This window comes from Octodon degus, unplaced genomic scaffold (genome assembly GCF_000260255.1).
Source record: "Octodon degus isolate 3935 unplaced genomic scaffold, OctDeg1.0 scaffold00052, whole genome shotgun sequence".
In the NCBI taxonomy this organism is placed as follows: domain Eukaryota; kingdom Metazoa; phylum Chordata; class Mammalia; order Rodentia; family Octodontidae; genus Octodon; species Octodon degus.
Window position 1 is genome coordinate 4261914 of NW_004524628.1, and position 17576 is coordinate 4279489.

Consider the following 17576-nt stretch of genomic DNA (forward strand, 5'->3'; position numbering starts at 1 on the left):
TGCTATGATCTCAGTTGTGACCATTGTGACGTCGTTTCTAACTTGTCTTTCAACCTATGAACATGGTCTGTCTCCATTTATATGAATTTGGATTTCATTTTGGTTTGCAGATTTTGGCATTTTTTAAAATGATTTTTTAAAAATAGTGGAATAAACGCTTGCCTGGCAAGTGCAAGCACCTGAATTCCATCCCCGGTTCTGGAAAAAAAAAAAAGATTTAAGCCTGAGTAGTTCAGTTTCATACACAGGTGTACCTGCTTCCTGTGCCCCCGTGTTCATTGCTGGTAGTGAGAAGCAGATTATTGGGTGTTCAGGTTATTTCCTGAGAGCACGCTGGGCGCTCTCCATATAGATGTGTGTTTCAGGTGGATTCCTCAGGATTTCCCAGTGTATGCCCAGGAGCATGTAGTCCACTGACCTAAAGCTGTGGACACCAGGACCTTACACATGCCCCTGGCGGTTCTGACAATCAGCTGAGGCTTCAGCCTGCTGCCCTCTGAACCTGCCCATCTGTGAGCAAGGGCGCACACAGCAGAACTGCCAAGTGCCAGGGCCCGCACTGAGGTGGCCGTGTGGGTGCCCTTTCCATCAGGCTGGCACTGGTATAGGCTTGAGCTTTGCAGCTGAAGATGTCAAGGCCCTGGCCTGCCACGCTGTACCTGGTGACCAATGCACTGGCCTCTCCCAGCCCAAAAAGATGACCCAGCCGTGATGGATAATCAGCCAATTTAATGAACAAAATACACTGATCTGTATAAAAAGGTGCTTTTGTCTGTCACTTGCATGTCCTCATTTGTAGAGGACTTATCCCGTTTAGTCAGGAGTGCCTGTATTGTCCATGGCACCTACGTCACGGCACATACTGGCTCTGTTGCCACGGTAAGAGCTGCCCGTGGACAGGTGTGTGGCTCAGAGCAGGTGCTCACTGGTCTTTTCTAGTACAGTAGACTTCTTGTGGCCTAAGGAGGCCACTATGGTCACACTAGGATAAGTGCTGCCGAATGAACGCCACCTCGGGTGCTGCATCTAACCCAGGACCACATGAGGGGGGCCAGGCCTCTGTCATCATGCCCCCACCACCACCACACACACCTGTGCTGCTTTGGGGGACAGCTCTTCAGGGCCACTCTGGCACTTACGGAGCCAGCCCTGCCAGGGGTTGTGGACGGGAAGGAAGGAAGGAAGCATCGTGGAGGGAGTGTAGAATGGAGCCTGCAGGCTGGGCCATGGTGGGAGGGTGTCTGGTTGTCTCCTGGCCTGCTTGTAGCTGGGTGCAGAGCTCCTCAGTGTGCTGCCAGGGAGGGGTCGGGGGTGGAGGAGGGTAGCTGCAGGGCTCCAGCACCAGAGGGCAGCAGAGGCCCAGGGAAGCAAGGGTTGCGGGCCACCGCCCCAGGAGTTGAGTGGGCCACAAGCAACCCTAGCACTGGGCTTATGCCCCAGGAGGAGAGCCACCAGCTCTGACCGTGCAGCAGGCCGCAAAAGGGTGCTGGCCCTAGCTCATTGGTCCTAGGCCTCTGAGGCAACCTGGAAGGTTCTGGGGTCGGTCCTGTGGGCTTCAGGCCTGCTGAGCACCCTGCGGACCGACCCCAGAACCCACCAGAGTACCTGGGACCAGAGCCACTCCAGACCCATCAGGGTTGCCACTGAGGGGTCTGGAGGGAGACCCACCCAGGCAGCAGTGGTCACACCATTGCCGGCGCCAGCCTGGCCTGCTGTGGTCTCGTGTCTGGGATGCAGCCACTGGCCACATCTGAGTCACCATGTAGGAGACCAGATGTTCCCCTCCATGAGAGCCAGTATGAGGCTGAGGGGATACTGAGGATGTCTGGTTCTTCACCCCAGCCAGCTTGCTTCCTCTCCAGCCCATCTTCCACTCTGTCCTGGACTGGCTTTGCCACCTGCCACCTGTGGCCCTGCATGAGCCCATCCCAGCCTCGGCCAAATGGGCAGCAGTGCCCCATACAGCAGGTACCTGCCCTCCACCTGCTGACCTTTGTGGGGCTGCCTCGGGCCAAGAGGAACAGAACTGAGGTCAGGGGCCACATGCCGCAGTACAGGGAGCCAAGGGGCTGAGAGGACGACCGAGCCAAGGGCCCCGCCACCTGTGCTGTTAGCATCGGGTGCGAGGGTGCCGGACATGGGCTTGCAGCGCCTCCCGGATGCCCCGCTGCCAGTCCCGGGCCAGCTGCACAGGGGTCAGAGAGGCCTGGAACGAGGAGGCCAGGTCAGTCATCCCTGTTGCCACAGCCCCAGCCACCCTGGACCTGGCCAGCCACACGCACCGTATTCTGCATGCCCAGCTTGGCACCGTACAACAGCAGCAGCTTCATGGCCTTGTAGTGGCCATGGCGTACAGCTTCATGGAGAGCTGTGTCCCCCTCCTGTGGAGAGAGGAGGTCATTTCCTGTCTGCACATTGGACCCTTGGTTAGAGGGTTGAGCAGCCCCTTCGTCCACGTCCTGAGAGAAACCCAGCGCCCACCTTGTCCTGGGCGTTGATGTGGGCGCCACACTCCACAAGGTGCTCGAGGCAGTCAGAGTGGCCCATGCGCACTGCCACGTGGAGGGGGGTGCTCCAGATCTAGGAGGATGTGGGGTCAGCGTGGATTCTAGGCTGGCGACTCCTGCCCCGTCTGATGGCCACCCAGGCAGGTAGCTGCCACCTCACCTTGTCCCGGGTGTTGACCTGGGCTCCCTGGTTGAGCAGCTGTTTGAGGATGTCCAGGTGTCCTCCCCGGCAGGCCCAGAACACAGGGGTCCTGTCCAGCTGAGACACAAGGGGCAGCACTCAGTGTGTGGACACTGGGCAGGGCTTGGCCAGGGCATGGCCTTCCCGGGGCTTACCAGGTCACGTGCATCCACCGCGGCGCCAGCTGCCAGCAGCTTGCTCACCAACTGGCTGTGACCCTTCAGGCAGGCCCAGTGCAAGGCCGTGCGGTGCAGCTGCGGTGACAGGGCAGGTTAGGTAGAGAAGCGATCACCCAGTCGAGCTCAGAGCAGAGCCCTGAATATCATTCACCACACCACCGGTTTGGGGCCCTCCCGCCTGCTCACATCACGCCATCACATCCATGCTCACGAAAAGCTCCCTATGTCCTGGACAGGACCAGGATGTATGAAGTGGCACGAATATCACATGGCTGTGCCACCTTGTCATGGGCACTGGGGTCCGCTCCGTCTGTTAGGTACTTGTCCACCAGGTCCTCCTGGTTCTCAGCAGCTGCCTTTAGGAACATCTCCAGGTCCACAGGTCCAGGCTGGGCCTGGGGCTGGGTGAGCACAAGACAAGACCGTGTCATTCCCCAGACCGGCAGGCAGCCACAACATCCCCAGCCCAGGCCAGAGACTCCGGGTGCAGGCAAGTGCTCCCCAGTGTCCAGCCTCCCTCCCAGGCGACTGGGTAGGCAGTGGAGGGGCTGTGCACATCTGTGCCCCCACATCCGCATACTGAAGACCTAGCCCTGGCACCTTAGAAACGCTGTCCCTGCAGATTTCCATTGGAAAGGTGGCCCCTTTCCAATACAACAGTGCCAAAGGAGCTCTACTTTGGGACTGGTACTGTCGCCACAAGCGACATGGGAGGACATTGTGGAACAAGAGGGCAGGGGTGGCAAGGCACCTACAAGCTAGGGACTGCAGGGACCTGGGAAGGGGGTTGCACACTTGAGCCTGCAGCCCCCAGAACTGTGAGACAGCCAGGGCCTCTGCCCTGGTTGTCCCAGCAGACACCAAGGGGCCCTGGGCTGTGCAGGGTGGCTCTGGCATCACCTCTTCCCCCAGCCCCCAAGGATGGCAGGAAATGCCCCTGGAACAGCTCTGGGTGTGCCTACAGCCCTTGACCACTCACCTCAGCCACGGGCTCAGGCTCCCTGGGGGGGACTCTGCGTCTTAGTCGCTTTTCTCTCCGTCTTTGAACCAAGTTTTCTAAGTCTTCCAGCTTCTCCAGGTTCATTCTGGAGCTGTTGAATTTTTCCAGCTAGGGCAGAAAGTGGGCAAAGACAAGACTAAGCCAGCAGTCAGCCTCATGGCAGGGGTTGGCGGTCACGGGCCCTTGGTCATCAGAGCCTGGCTGGTGCAGCCTGGAGGGACACCTGGGCCCGGTACCCGCCTGGGACCCACCGCCAACGCCACCAGAGTCACTCACTCTCTTCTTCTTTTCTTCCTCCTGTTTCAGCTTCTCCCGGGCCACAGCCTCATGGGAGCTCAGCCTCCAGTCCCGAGGCAGGCCTCCAGGATCTGGAGCTGCATGTCCAAACCCCAACACTTTCCCTTCATCTCTTTCTCCACTCACCTATGGGCAAGATGTGGACGGAGAATCAGGAAAAGTGGAGGAACCCTTAGAAAACAGTCTTGAGGCTGAGGCAGGAAGACTGCACGTTCAAGCCCAGGGTGGGCACTTTAACAAGCCTTTGGCTTAAAATTTAAAAGGCTAAGATGCAGCTTAATGTACCCTGGGCTCGATCCCCATTGCTGAATTTTTTAAAAAGGAGAGCGAGAAAAAATAGAGTTGTGATGGCTGCCGGGAGCTGACTCAGACCACAGATAAGCATGCTGGTGCTCGAGAGCAGCCAGCACCTGTGTTTGCCCTCACCAGTTCTGGCGACGACCAAGGCCCAGGGTGGCAACTGCCACCGCCTACCTGCTGCCATCAGCGGATCACGGGCCGAGGCTGGGTGACCTGGGCTATTTAGATTGCTGGGCCAGTGCCCGGGAGCCAGGGGCTGACACCACCTCAGCCTTCCTCCTGGGCTGCTGTCCCTGCATTCCTGGCAGATCATGCCACACTGCCACCTGACCTCAGGCCTGCGGGGACAGAGGAGATGCCTCTGGGGCCAATTCTGGGTCCTATGCTTGGGTGTGGGAAGCTATGTTTTCACATCTATGAAATGGGTTCGTGCCAGCACTTTCAAGGGTGCTGTGAAGGCCACAGGAGCTTCTGGCACTTGTGTGGCTGGGCAGACGCAGCACCCTTGGGAAGGTGCATATGGGGGAAGAGAAGGGTTGTTGGAATTATGGGCTGGCACCACCCAGGGCTTCCGGCTGAGAACTGAATTTCCTCTAAAGCAGCAGCCCTGACGCAGCTCGCTTTTAGAAGCCACCTCCTGTCAGGGGTTGCAGCCAACTGGGGCTACTGCCAGACCCCCAAGCTCAGCCTCCCCCCAGAGCACTGCAGGCACTGCTGTTTCTCGCTGCCCATGGCACCCAGGGCCCCCTTCCTCTGGCCACCAAAGCAGCCAGACCCTTGGTGCCTGGATGCCCCACTACCCACAGCTTCAGGAGCAGCCCCTTTAGTCCAGGACAGGGCGAGGCGCACCCAGCCATAGTGTGGCACAGCTTGTGAGAGCCTGAACCTGAGGGCATGCCCTTTAGGGTCCCCCTTGCTCCCAGCCCCTCACCACCCCGCAGCCCCAGCTGCAGGCCACCAAGCGCAGAGCCCATCCTCACCAACTGCCGAATGCTGATGAAGTCCATGGTCCCCCCCTGCTCTCCACGCCTCTGGAGCCTGGAGGAACTCCACCCTCTTATAGGGGAGTGAACTCCCACGCAGGTGGGAGGGGCTGGCTCCTGCCCAGGCAGAATGGCTCTGGGGGCCTGTCACAGCAACCAAAATACCCAGCTGGCCCAGAATGTGGCTGGCTCCACAGAGAGCAGAGCTGTTAGAGCTGAGCCACAGCCTCCCTGCCTGCCACCCCCCACTGCTGGCCTCTAGAACCCCCCATTGGGACACTTCCTGCTCTGTGGGGTTCAGAGTCCCCAGGAGGGGTACAACCCCAATCTGTGGCGCAGTTCTAGCCAGCTGCACTACCAAGAAGACCTGGCTCGGTTGTCCAGAGGACAAGGACAAGAGCCTGCGTCCCTCGAGTACCTCAGGAGGGTCATGAAGAGGCCGACTATGGCCTCAGGAATCTGCAAACAGGCCTCAGCTGCTGGCCACATCCCTGTGCCCTGCACCACGACTGCAATCCACGCCACCCACCCTCAGGAGCTGTGCCTGGCCACTCCCAGGTGCTCAGGCTCTGGGGACTTGGACACCCCATGCAGGTGTCCACAGCGGGCACACAGCTCGCCTATCAGAGCAGCAAGATGGCAGCAGGTCCTGCTGTGGAGTAACCATTGTCTGGGCGTAGAGTAATCCTGGCCCTCGGAGGCTGAGGCAGGAGGATTGCTGTAAGTTGGAGACTAGCCTGGGCTACATGGTGAGCGTAGGGCCAGCCTGAACTACTCAGTGCAACCTTGCCTCAAAAAATAAACAACCACAAACAACTCCAGTGATGATAAACCCAGCTGCTCGGCAATGTCTTCAGCCGTGTCATCCAATTCCCCCACTCTCCTTCAGAAGGCCCACGCGCCCTTCACTCAGCAGGGCTTGGAACTCTGTTTGACTTTGAAGGAAGTCAGGCAGGGCAGAGCCACCCAAGACAGCGGAGGCCCAGAGCGCTGCCCAAGGGCTGGCAGGGGCCGGAGCTCCCTCTGACAGCACCCACCAGGTCAGCTGTTTTCCTTGGTACCAGGGACTTTCTTTTGAGGTGCTCCACCTTGCAGCTACAGATACAGCCCCACGCCTTTTACCCTCTCTTGCTGTCCTTTGTGCCACTCTGATCCTGGGGAGGGAAGACATTAAGGGACCTGAAGGAGAGCAGGTAAGAAAGCCAGGCTTTGGCTCCGCCCCTGCTGTGTTCCTCCCTCCAACATCTGGCAACAATGGGCCTCACCTGCAATTCGTAGCAGAAAGCCAGTGTAGCCCGTGTGAACTGTTAAATGACTTAAAATATACATTATTCTAGCTTGGTCCTCCTGTACACCTGTAATCCCAGCTGCTCAGGAGGCTGAGTCAGGAGGACGGCAAGTTGAAGCCCAAACATAGACTGTCTCAAAATAAAAAAAAGGCTAGGAGTGTAGCTTTGCAACTGAGCACCCAGGGTTTGAGCCTCAGTACCAGAAAATATTTTTAAAATTTATTTTTTCTTTTTTGTACTAGGAATCAAACTCAGGCCATCACGCTTTCTAGGCAGGTACTGTGCCGCTGAGCTGTATCCCCCCAAAACAATATTACTAATCCAAGCATAAAGCTTGACCTTCTATCCAGCTGTTTCAACAGTGGCCTGGGGATCCACAGTGCATTTCAAGGGGCACTGCTGGCTTTTCTTCGTGTATTTCTGCATCTGCAGGAGTATTTCAAGGCCAACAGCCGAGTACTCTTCCTCACAGCACCCTGCCCCCAGTACTGGGAACGGAACCTTCACATGAGCTCCAGCGCCAGCCCTGCTCCAATTCTTCCATCCACGTAGGCTCTGGCTGCTGCGGGTGGGCTGCTGGCTTCACAGGACTCTGCCAAGCGGCACCCCGGCTTCCAGGCACACGCACGATGTGCCCAGAGTGTGCTGAAGTGTCCTCCTGAGTCCCCAGAGCCAGCCTGTGGTGACCACCCCACCTCCCCGATGAGGCTGGAGAGACCGAGGCTGAAGCTCCAAGCCCCAGTGGCTAAGCCGGCCCTACAGTCAACATCTCCCACGCCTTAGGTCTGTGCTTCCAAGCGAGGCGTTTTGGCTCGGCACTCATTGCCGCGCAAGGCATGAGGTCAGGAGATACTTTATTTTTTCCCAGTGGGTAGACGTCTCCACAGGAATAACTCAGAATGGGATCGTCTGTCCTGGCTGAAATGCTGCCAGCCCCGCCTGGCTGCCACCCTGGCTAGAAGCAGCCCTGGGTGTTCTGGGTATGCAGTGTGGATGTTGAGGAGGTGGGGCAGGCTGTGGCCCTGTGTCTGTGCTCACAGCTTGGCGTGGTCACTTCAGCTGGCCAGCAGGTCCCGCAGGGCGCTGTTTCCCGGCAGCAGGTCGCAGGCGAGCCGTGCCCTCCGGTCCCGGATGGCCTTGAGGGCCGGGCTGTGCTGCAGCAGCAGGGAGCAGATGGCCCCGTGTCCCCTCTCAGCAGCCTGCAGAGACAGGCTCTGTTAGTAGGCAGTACCAGGACTCCCGCAGGTCCCGCTCTGTGGCTGTCTACTCCTGCCCAATCCCAGGGCCTTGGGCACAGACTGGCAAAGCCCCCATGCCAGCCTGGCACTCAGCCCAACCTTTCTTCCTCATGCCCTCTGCCTCAGGGCCCTTCATATCTCCAGCTAGACCCACACTGATCAAGTCCACACCTGGCCCTCATGTGCTCAGCACCCCGGGTCCCAGCAGGCAGGTGCAGGGGCACTGGGCACACTCCGGCCTCCGGACACAGCTGTGCAGGGTACACCTGGACATTTTTGGACCAAGCTTGCTCCTCCTGCCAAGACACCAGGCCCCCTCCATCAAAACATGAGTTTATAGTGAGTCCCGCCAAAGGTCTCATTTCACTGTGACTACCCCCCAGAGGCAGGGGGCACCCCTGTCTACACTAACACAGTAAGTAACCCGTCCAGGTCTCAGGGCAGGCGGGGCTGGCCACAACTGTGGACTCTGGATGACTCTGTTGCCCACTGCTTCCTCTTCCCAGCAACAAATAGATTGCACTGCAGGGACGCCTGCAAGGCGGCAGCCAGCACACCACAACCTGAGCCGGATCTTCTTGTACAGAGCTTCTCGGGCTGGGACTTGGGGTTCCCCACCTTGCTGCCTCCACCAGGTGGGGGGTCCTGGTCCTACGGGCAGCCAGGGGCTCATTCATCCAGAGTGATGTTTTTACAAAACGTGAAGCTGGCTGAGGCAGGAGAATCAGTAGTTTGAGCCAAGCCTCAGCAACTTAGAGACCTTGTCTCAAAAGTAAAAAGTAAAAAGGGCTGGGGATGTAGGCCAGTATAAAGTTCCTGGGTTCAAGCCGCGTGTACACACACACTCTCTTAAAGACACCCCAGGAACCAGTAAGTACATGCCTTGGAAGGACGGGCTCCAGGTCCTCATTTTCCCAGCATGCCTCACTGGGTGTGTGGATGTCTCTAGCCAAAAAGGTTAAAGCAGGATTGGATCACTCTGGCTCTGACAGGGTAGAGGACACAGCGTGAAGAAGTAATTACACGGAAAACCTCATGTGGCTGGAGAGAGAGCTCAGTAGAATAAGCGCTTACCTGGCAAGTGCAAGAGCCTGGGTTCAATCCCCGGTTCCGCAAAAAAAAAGAAAAAGGAAAGAAAAAAGGAAGAAAGCAAGCCTCAGGACTCCGGATCTCAGGCAGAGCTAAGGACACCGTGCATTCTTGTTTGTCTGCACAGGGACAAGGCTGAAAGATCACCCACTCATTCTGAGGTGGTCCAGGCGAGCACTAATTTTTATTTTCTTCCCTATACCTTGCTGTTTCCCCCATGTTTTCTACAATGAATGTTATAACTCTTCTTTTTTCATTGTTTTTTTTTTTTTTTTTTTTTTTTTAATGAGACAGTCTCACTGTGTAGCTCAGGTTGGCCCTGAACTCACTGCGTAGCCCAGGCTGCCCTTGAACTTGCAGTGATCCTGTCTCAGCCTCTTGAGTGTTGGGATTATAGGTGTGTGTCACTACGCCAGGCATTTTTTTTTTTTTTTTTTAATTTTTTGAGATAGACTTCCACCCTATAGTCCAGGCTGGCCTCAAACTTTTGTGTGTGTGTGTGTGTGTGTGTGTGTGTGTGTGTGTGTGTGTGTGTGGCAGAACCGGGGATTGAACTCAGGCCCTTGCACTTGCCAGGGGAGCGCTTATTCTACTGAGCCATCTCCCTGGCCTTTTTTTTTTTTGCCTCTAACTTTTGATCCTCCTGCCTCAGCCTCCTAAGATTACAGGCATGCACCCTCCTGTGCCCCATGATTTACAAGAAAGTTTTGGGGCTGGGCATGGCGGTAGCTGAAGCAGGAAGACTGCTGTGAGTTTGAGGTCAGCCTGAGCTACGCAGAGCGAACCTGGTCTCAAAACACCAAATAAAAACAAAGACAATTTCAGTGGGGGAGGGGTAGACCTTATGGAGGCTGGTCATGCCGTCGCTGTCCACCAGCTGGGGGTTGGAGCCATGAGACAGCAGCAGCCGTGCGATCTCCGTGTGGCCGCAGGAGCTGGCGCGGTGCAGGGCTGTGGCTCCCCCGTGCGTCTGGGCATCACATTTTGCTCCGCTTTCCAGCAGGAACTGGCACACAGCATAGTGCCCGTTGCGGCTGGCGTAGTGCTGTGGGGAGCAGAGAGTGAGGTCAGATGGCAGAGCTCGGGCCCCGTCCCCACTGCCACTTTCCTCCCAGGAAGAGGTGCCCCAACCTCTGGCCTACACACAGATCAGGAAGCAACATTAAGCAGCACACTGTAGGTGGGTGCCAGCTTGCTAGGGAGGGAAACTGGCTGGAATAAAGAGAATTCGCCTCACAGGCACGGGGGACGCCTTCCGGCTGGGACTCCAGCAGCACGGGGAATAAGCAACAGCTTCAGATGGGACACAGACTCGACAGTATCCACACAGCAAGGGGACAAGCAGGGTGAGGAGACAGCCTGCAGGATGCAGGGCTCTGGCCTCAGGGAAACAACCCGGCCATCACAGGCAAGAGCATCCAACAGCGGACTCTCAGAAGTGGTGTGGGTGGCCAGTAAGTATGCAAAAAAGAACCAGCGAGCTAGCCACTGGGAAAGCGCAAATCAAAGCTACACTGAAGGGCCGGCCAAATAGCTCAGAGGGTTAAGTGCCCGCAAGCAGGTGCAGGGGCAGGGGATTTGATCCCTCGGCCTGACGTGCTGGGCTGCAATCCCAGCTCTTGAGAGGCTGTAAACAGGTGTATCGCTACAAGTCTGATCTAGCAGTGACACCCTGAACACCTTGTAGACCCTTCCCTAAAAAATACCAAAAAACCCTACACTGAGCTGGGTGTGTTGGCTCACACCTGTAATCTCAGCACTCCAGAGGCTGAGGCAGGAGGATTACAGGGAGTTTGAGGCCAATATGAGCTATATAGCAAGACCTTGTCTCAAATAAAGAACCATATTGGGACTCCATACCTTACCCCAGTCAGAATGGCTATCATCAAGAATCCAGACAACGAGTCCAGGCATGGTGGTGCACGCCTGTAATCCCAGTGCTGGGAAGGCTAAAAACAGGAGGATCACTACAAGTCTGAGCTGTGTAGTGAGACCCTGTACCAAACAGACTTAAAACAAAAAAAATTCAGAAAACAATAGTGCTGGCGCGGCTGCAGAAATGTAAGAGTACGGCCACTGCAGAAATCAGCAAGGGTCCTCAAATCTCAAGACCTACAGAGCTATCATTTGATGTAGCTCTACATCTTTGCACAAAACAGTACAGGACACTTGCAGACGCCTGATTATTGCAGCACAATTCACAGTAGCCCAGGTATGCTGCCCATCAATGGATAAATGTTACACACACAAAGCGGAATATCACTCAGCCATAAAAAAGAATGAAATTCACTTTCAGGAAAATGGGTGGGTCTGGAGAACATCATATTAAGTGGAAGAAGCCACATGCAGACAAGTATCACACGTTTTCCTTAGTATGTGGAAATGTAAAAAGCAATCAGGAGGATGAGGCAGGAATATTGTGAGTTTTAATGCCAGCCTGGGCTACTAGGTAACTCTGGAAGGATGAGGCAGGAGGACTACAAATTGAAGCCAGCCTGGGCACTGTGGGAAGATCCTGTGTCTAAGTACAAAATAAAAATGGGGCTGGAGGGCCAGCGAGCTAGCTCAGCGGACTAAGCACCTACGTAGGCAAGCGCAGGGATTGGGTTCGATCACTACGGCTCCAGGCTGTGTAGTGAGGCTCTGTACCAAATACACACAAAAGGGGGGGGGGTGGAGGTAGGGGCTAGGGATGTAGCTTGCTGGAAAAGCCCGAGGCTGAGAGAGACAGAGACACAGAGGAAAAGAGAGACACAGAAAGAGAGACAGAACGAGGGCTGCTGGAATGGGACGTAGCTCTTGACAGGAATGGGGCTTTACTCTTAGCTCTGGCCTTCCAACATTGGTTTCACTGCTGATTTTGGACCTGTGGTATATCCACATGTGGCTCACTTTATAGCAGGCCACCAGTGTGGATTGAAGCGACCCTCTCCAGCCTCACCAGGGCGGTGTAGCCAGCTGAGTCGGGTTGGCTGGGGTCTGTGGGCTTTTGGATGAAAGACTTCACACGGCCCAAGTCTCCGTCCAGGGCTGCCGACCAGATGCCTGCAGGGAGCCAAGCAAAGACTGAGCACACCACGCGGCCAGGGCCGGAACCAAGTCTCCGAGTCTATGAATGGCAAGATTTGGCCATGCCTATAATCCCAGCTCTGGGAGGCTGAGGCGGGAGGCTTTCAGTAAATTCAAGGGTGCCCTGAGGTACTGAGGAGACACTGTTTCAAAAACCCAAACAAACAGAGTGGAGACCATAGATAGCCACAATGGGGAGGGGCACTGAAGCCATATAGCCCTGAGGTACCTGGTGCTGGACACACCTCAGGGGCTTTGATGCCAGTGCCCAAGAAGTTAGGAGAGACAAGTGTGGGGACCCTGGGTGGCAGGGAGGTGGAGTAAGGCTGTGAGTGAAGAGGGGAGGCAGAAGGAGCATCACAGGAGCCAACTGCTCCTGAGAATGTCCCCCTTCCACACCTGGCAGTCTGTTCATTCCAAGCTGGGCAGCCCCACTGAACCCACAAACTGACCCCTCGGACAGGATACAAGGGAAAAGTCACTCCTGTTTTCACTCAGTGAGGACATGAGTGCCCAGAACACCTTCAGGCTACGTGTATGTGGCACAGAAAAAACAGGAACTGGGCTTAGAAGTCGGTCTGATACCCAAGAGATCTCAGTACATGCAATACAGTAGTCCCTCGCTTTTACGGTTTGTGTCTACCTGTCCCCCCAAAGCCTCATGCAGGTATGGAGCTGACTTCTAGAGTTGGTGATTAATTCACGATTCACGGCTGGGATTCTGGGTCTGACTACTGCTGGGATCAAGGGTGCGAGTGCTGCACCCGGCCTGCGGCCATTAGCCTGAATGCACCTGAGGGAGACAGCTTGCTCTCTGCAGCTGCTGTTGCTGCTCCTCCTCCCTTTTGCTCTCTGCTCTTTACTGCTGCCATGGAAGGTTGTTCTCTGCGATGTGCCGCTCTGCCTTGGATCCAGCTGAGTATGGCCTGAAACTTCCATTAACTGTGAGCTAAATAAACCTTTCCTTCTTCCATTTTTTAAAAAAATTTTATTTATATGTGTGTGTGTGTGTGTGTGTGTGTGTGTGTGTGTGTGTGTGTGTGTGTGTGTGTGTGTGTGTGTGTGTGTGTGGCCAGCTCAGCCCACCAGGGGGCGGGGCTGGCTGGCATGTGGTGCTGGGGGATTGAACCGCGGTCCCTGTGCTTTGCTAAGCTTGTTCTAAGTAGGTGCTTTAGACCACTGAGCCATCTCACCAGCCCCTCCTTTTTCCATTTTGAGTGTAGGGTATTTTGTCCCAGCAATGAGAGAAAAGTAACTGAGACACTACCTATTTCATGGTTCAACTTCCATGGACTCACTGTTTTGCAGGTTTTAAAAAAATATTAATCTAAATTATTTATCATGGATTTTTCGCTATATCACAGGATTTTGCAGTACCATATAATATATGTATGTTGTTAAAATTACATAGGTTTACGAGCTTAGAAAATGGTTAAGAATATTAGGAGTGCTTTATTTTTTATGTTTAGCATTTTTAGGGAAGGGTCTACAGGGTGTTCAGGGTCTTACTACTAGATCGGACTGGTAGTGATCTGCCTGTTTATAGCCTCCCAAGAACTGGGATTATAGGTGCCTGCCTCTATGCCCAGTCTCATTTGCCATCTCAGCGCACCCCAGGGGCGGGGCTGGCATAGCAGGCCCAGGGATCGAACCCCGGCCCCTGTTTGCAGGTGCTTTAATCTGCTGAGCTATTTGGCCAGCCCTAGAAGTACTTTAAAAGTGTGGGAAAGGTTTATAAGAGTGTGAGAAGGGTTTATGAAACTAAATATATATGTATATTTCTAAAATAAATATAACATCGATGTTTCACTGCTTTTCACTTATCACAGGGGTGTCTGGGACGTAACCTCCACACTAAGGGAGGAACCACTGTATCCCCAAATCTGGCCGGGCATAGTGGTACTCAACTGTAATCCCAGCACTGAGGAGGCTGAGGCTGAGGCTGGAGGGTCACTGTGAGGTGGAGACCAGCCTGGACTACAAAGTACGCTCAAGGCCAGCCTGAACTGCACGGTGAGACCCTGTCTCAAAAAGACTACATAAATAAGTAAATAATAAACAATAAAAAATCTCTAAATCTGAAAAAAAAAAAAAAAGTCCCAAATCCAAAGCACTCCTGTCCCCAAGCATTTGAGGTAAGGGATAACTGACCTGTTCTTCCTACGTACCTGACATTGTTGTAGGCATGTGAGATCAGTCAAGGATAAGCAAAACTCAAAAATTTGGCTTAATGGAGCCTATATTTCATTTAAAGAAGAAAAATAAGAAACATATGCATACATGTTTATACATTACATATAAACATAATGTGATCTATTTATATATAAAGTATTTTATGTGTCAATACACATATATATGTATTACACTTTTCTACATGCATATTCCATATGTTTATAAAATAAGTTAGGTGGTACAATGTTCTCTAAAAATTAAGCAGAGGGCTGGAGAGATGGCTCGGTGGTCTAAAGCACCTACTTAGAACAAGCTTAGCAAAAGCATCAGGGACCGCGGTTCAATCCCCCAGCACCACATGCCAGCCGGCCCGCCCCCTGGTGGGCTGAGCTGGCCTCTCTCTCTCTCTCTCTCTCTCTCTCTCTCTCTCTCTCTCTCTCTCTCTCTCTCTCTCTCAAATAAATAAATAAATAAAATTAAAAAAAAAATAAAAAAAAATAAAAATTAAGCAGAGACCCAGAAATAGGTGTATGCTGTAATCCCAGCCACTCAGGAAGCTAAAGCGGAAGGATCACAAGGTGAAGGCCTCCTGGGGAACTCTGTAAGACCCTGTCTGAAAAGCAAAGGCCTGGGACGTAACTCAGTGGTAGAGTGTTTGGCTCGCATGTGTGAGGCCCTAGGTTTAGTACCCAGTAACTCTGTTCCCTAAAAAAAAACCCAAAAAACAAAAACAAAAAAACCCAAATGGACCGGTGTGGCTGATGCCTAGCGGTAACTGCAGGCAGTCAAGGAGAAGACTTGAAATGAAAGTGGAGAAATACAGCAGGCGTAACAAGGTCCAAGGAGCCCTGTAAGCCATATTAGGGAGTTTGGATTGCTTCTAAAAGCAATGACAGGGCTGGGGATGTAGCTCGGTGGCACAAGGGCTGCCTGGCAAGCGCAAGGTCCCGAGTTTAACTCCCAGTACAATAAACAAACAAACACAAACAATGGAGGTGCATACCTGTAATCTCAGCATTCTGGGAGTTGGCAGCAGGAGGATTCAAAGTCTAAGCCCAGTCTGGGCAACTTAGGGACTTAGTGGGAAAAAAAGAAAAAGAAAAAGAAAAAGAAAAGAAAAAAGAGGGCTGGGGGCTGAGGAGATAGCTCAGCGATCTAAGCACCTGCCTGGTGAGCCAAGGCCCAGTGTTCAACCCCCGGCACCACATGCCATGCCAGGCATGGTGGCCCATGCCTGTAATCCCAGTGTTGGGGAGGCTGAGACAGGAGGATCATTATCAGTTCCAGCTGTGTAGCAAGACCCTGTACCAAGGGGCCGGGAAGGCGGCTCAGTAGAGTAAGCGCAAGTGCAAGGGCCTGAGTTCAATCCCCAGTCCCACCAAAAAAAAAAAAAAAAGACCCTGTACCAAATGAATAAATAAAAGATTAAAAAAAGGGGGTGGGGGTTGGCTAAATAGCTTAACGGATTAAAGCGCCTGTAGGCAGTCATAGGGGCTGGGGTTCAATCCCAGGGCCTGCCATGCAGGCCCTGCCCCTTAGGGCACCCTGAGTAGGTGATTGCGAAGGCGTGTGCCTGTAATCCCAGCATTTGGGAGGCTGTAAACAGGAGAATCACTACGAGTCCGATCTACCCTTCCCTAAATATATGTGTGTGTGTGTGTGTGTGTGTGTGTGTGCGTGTTCTGGGACACAGTTCAGCATGAAGATGAGATAACAAACCAAAGGTAATGGGAAGCTTCTGTAATCCTAGTGCTCAGAAAGTCAAGGCAAGAGGATCATAATTTTGAAGCAAAATTACACAGTGAGACTTTGCCTCAAAAAACAATTCTTTAAAAGCCCCAGGAAAAAATAAAATAAAATAAAAAATAAAGCCCCAAGAATCGAAATAACGATTCGGTATTTTCCAAAGGCTCCTCTAGCTGCTGAGCGGCGATAGGAAGACAGGGCCCGCGCAAGCCTGAACGCAGACGCCCCACTCTTAGCCTGGAGGCTGGCACAGGTGGGGTGGAGGAAGTGGACAGGCATAGGCCAGCTGCCCTGCGGTAATGGTCCGGTGGGAACGCACCGGCGGCGCAGCGTGTACCTCTAAGCAGGGACGGAAGACCCTGTTCCCTGGCACCTGCCGAGTTCCGGGCCGCTTCTCAGGCTATGCGCCGCCCAGCAGCCCAGGCCCACCGCTGCACCGCGCAGACCCGAACCTGGGGCCCCTGGCCTCCGGGGGAGCGCTGCCCCGGCGGCAGAGTCGGCTCCCGGCCCCCCTCCAAGCGCAGGTGGGACGACCCAGACTCGGCCTCATCGCTTAGGCAGCTTGCGGAAACGACGGTTCGGTGTCCGTGCCCGTATGGTGTGCACTCACCTCTCTCGAAGTCCATCTCTTCCAGTGTCTGCTGCACACCGGGCACCCCTCCCGGGCACGAGCAGCACGGCGCGTCCCCACAAGGATGCGGCGCCGCCATCCAGGCCTCTGCGGCAGGGAGAGAGGTGGAAGTAGTGCCCGCCCCACCGTCGCAATTTTACCACTCAGCGTCCGCGGTTGTCCTGAGGTCCCGCCCCCCACCAAATTAACCAATCCAGCGCCTAGACCTTACCTGGAGAGCCAATCGCGCGATGGGGCGGAGCTTAGCTACCAGGCCTCTTTTCGACGCGGCCACGCGAGGGCGTGCTAGGCTAGCCGAGGACGGGAGGATTGGCGGCGCTGGGAATGGGAGGCCGCGAGGGCGGGGCGTCGCGCCTTGCAGCTGGGTTGGGGAGGGGACTCCGCGGCTGGGCGTGGCGACCGTGTCCTGTCGGTCAGCCTTGGGAGCTGTTCCAGTTACCACCCTCTTCTCGGCCCCCACCCCATCGCACCCCACCCCTGCAGTATCCCCCAGATCAAGCCAACCAAGGGTGGCGAAAGGCTGTTTGCAATGCCTGCGACACCCTCCTCATTCCTTCAGAATTCAATAGGGAGCCAGGCGAGGTGGTGTCCTCTGGTAATCCCAGCACTCTGGGAGGCTGAGGCAAGATTGCAAATCAGAGCCCAGCCTGGGCAATTTAGTGAGACTGTCTCAAAAAAGGGCTAGGATGTAGATCAGTGCAAAACCCCTAGTTCAATCCCCAGCGAAGAAATAGAGAGCAGGTGGCCAACTACAGTCACTAGAAAGAAGCACCCCAAGGACAGGACTAGAGCCTCCCACCCAGGCCAAGCCCTCACTTGCTTTACTGAATCCAGTTCCATGTTTCCCAAAATGTCCCCAGGGCCGATGGCTGTGGACCACCGCCAAGGACAGCAA

General features: G+C 54.6%; 2 protein-coding genes across 2 annotated transcripts; both read right to left on the bottom strand.

The window, feature by feature from the left end:
- Positions 1 to 709: 709 nt before the first annotated feature.
- On the bottom strand, positions 710 to 5531 carry Ankrd23 (ankyrin repeat domain 23). Its single transcript, XM_004633168.2, has 9 exons — positions 5445 to 5531; positions 4144 to 4290; positions 3847 to 3975; positions 3149 to 3268; positions 2844 to 2942; positions 2668 to 2766; positions 2482 to 2580; positions 2283 to 2381; positions 710 to 2206 (listed from the first exon to the last, which is right to left on the bottom strand). The coding sequence occupies exons 1-9, from the start codon at positions 5469 to 5471 to the stop codon at positions 2111 to 2113; spliced, it is 915 nt and encodes a 304-aa protein (XP_004633225.1). The 5' UTR covers positions 5472 to 5531; the 3' UTR covers positions 710 to 2110.
- A 2041-nt stretch (positions 5532 to 7572) lies between these two features.
- Positions 7573 to 17014, bottom strand: Ankrd39 (ankyrin repeat domain 39). Its single transcript, XM_004633169.2, has 5 exons — positions 16893 to 17014; positions 16661 to 16768; positions 12005 to 12108; positions 9905 to 10108; positions 7573 to 7935 (listed from the first exon to the last, which is right to left on the bottom strand). Exons 2-5 carry the CDS (start codon positions 16758 to 16760, stop codon positions 7792 to 7794), a joined length of 552 nt encoding a protein of 183 aa, XP_004633226.1. The 5' UTR covers positions 16761 to 16768; positions 16893 to 17014; the 3' UTR covers positions 7573 to 7791.
- Between the last annotated feature and the right edge of the window lie 562 nt (positions 17015 to 17576).

Excerpts from the sequence above, each read along its gene's own strand:
- Ankrd23 (XM_004633168.2), bottom strand. The coding sequence starts at position 5,471 with ATGGACTTCATCAGCATTCGGCAGTTG. Across the intron at positions 3,976-4,143 it reads AGGAAGAAAAGAAGAAGAGA|CTGGAAAAATTCAACAGCTC; the intron begins GTGAGTGACTCT and ends TTTCTGCCCTAG. Across the intron at positions 2,382-2,481 it reads ACATCAACGCCCAGGACAAG|GAGGGGGACACAGCTCTCCA; the intron begins GTGGGCGCTGGG and ends CTCTCTCCACAG.
- Ankrd39 (XM_004633169.2), bottom strand. The coding sequence starts at position 16,760 with ATGGCGGCGCCGCATCCTTGTGGGGACGCGCCGTGCTGCTCGTGCCCG. Across the intron at positions 12,109-16,660 it reads AGAGATGGACTTCGAGAGAG|GCATCTGGTCGGCAGCCCTG; the intron begins GTGAGTGCACAC and ends GGCTCCCTGCAG. Across the intron at positions 7,936-9,904 it reads GCATGACCAGCCTCCATAAG|GCTGCTGAGAGGGGACACGG; the intron begins GTCTACCCCTCC and ends CTGTCTCTGCAG.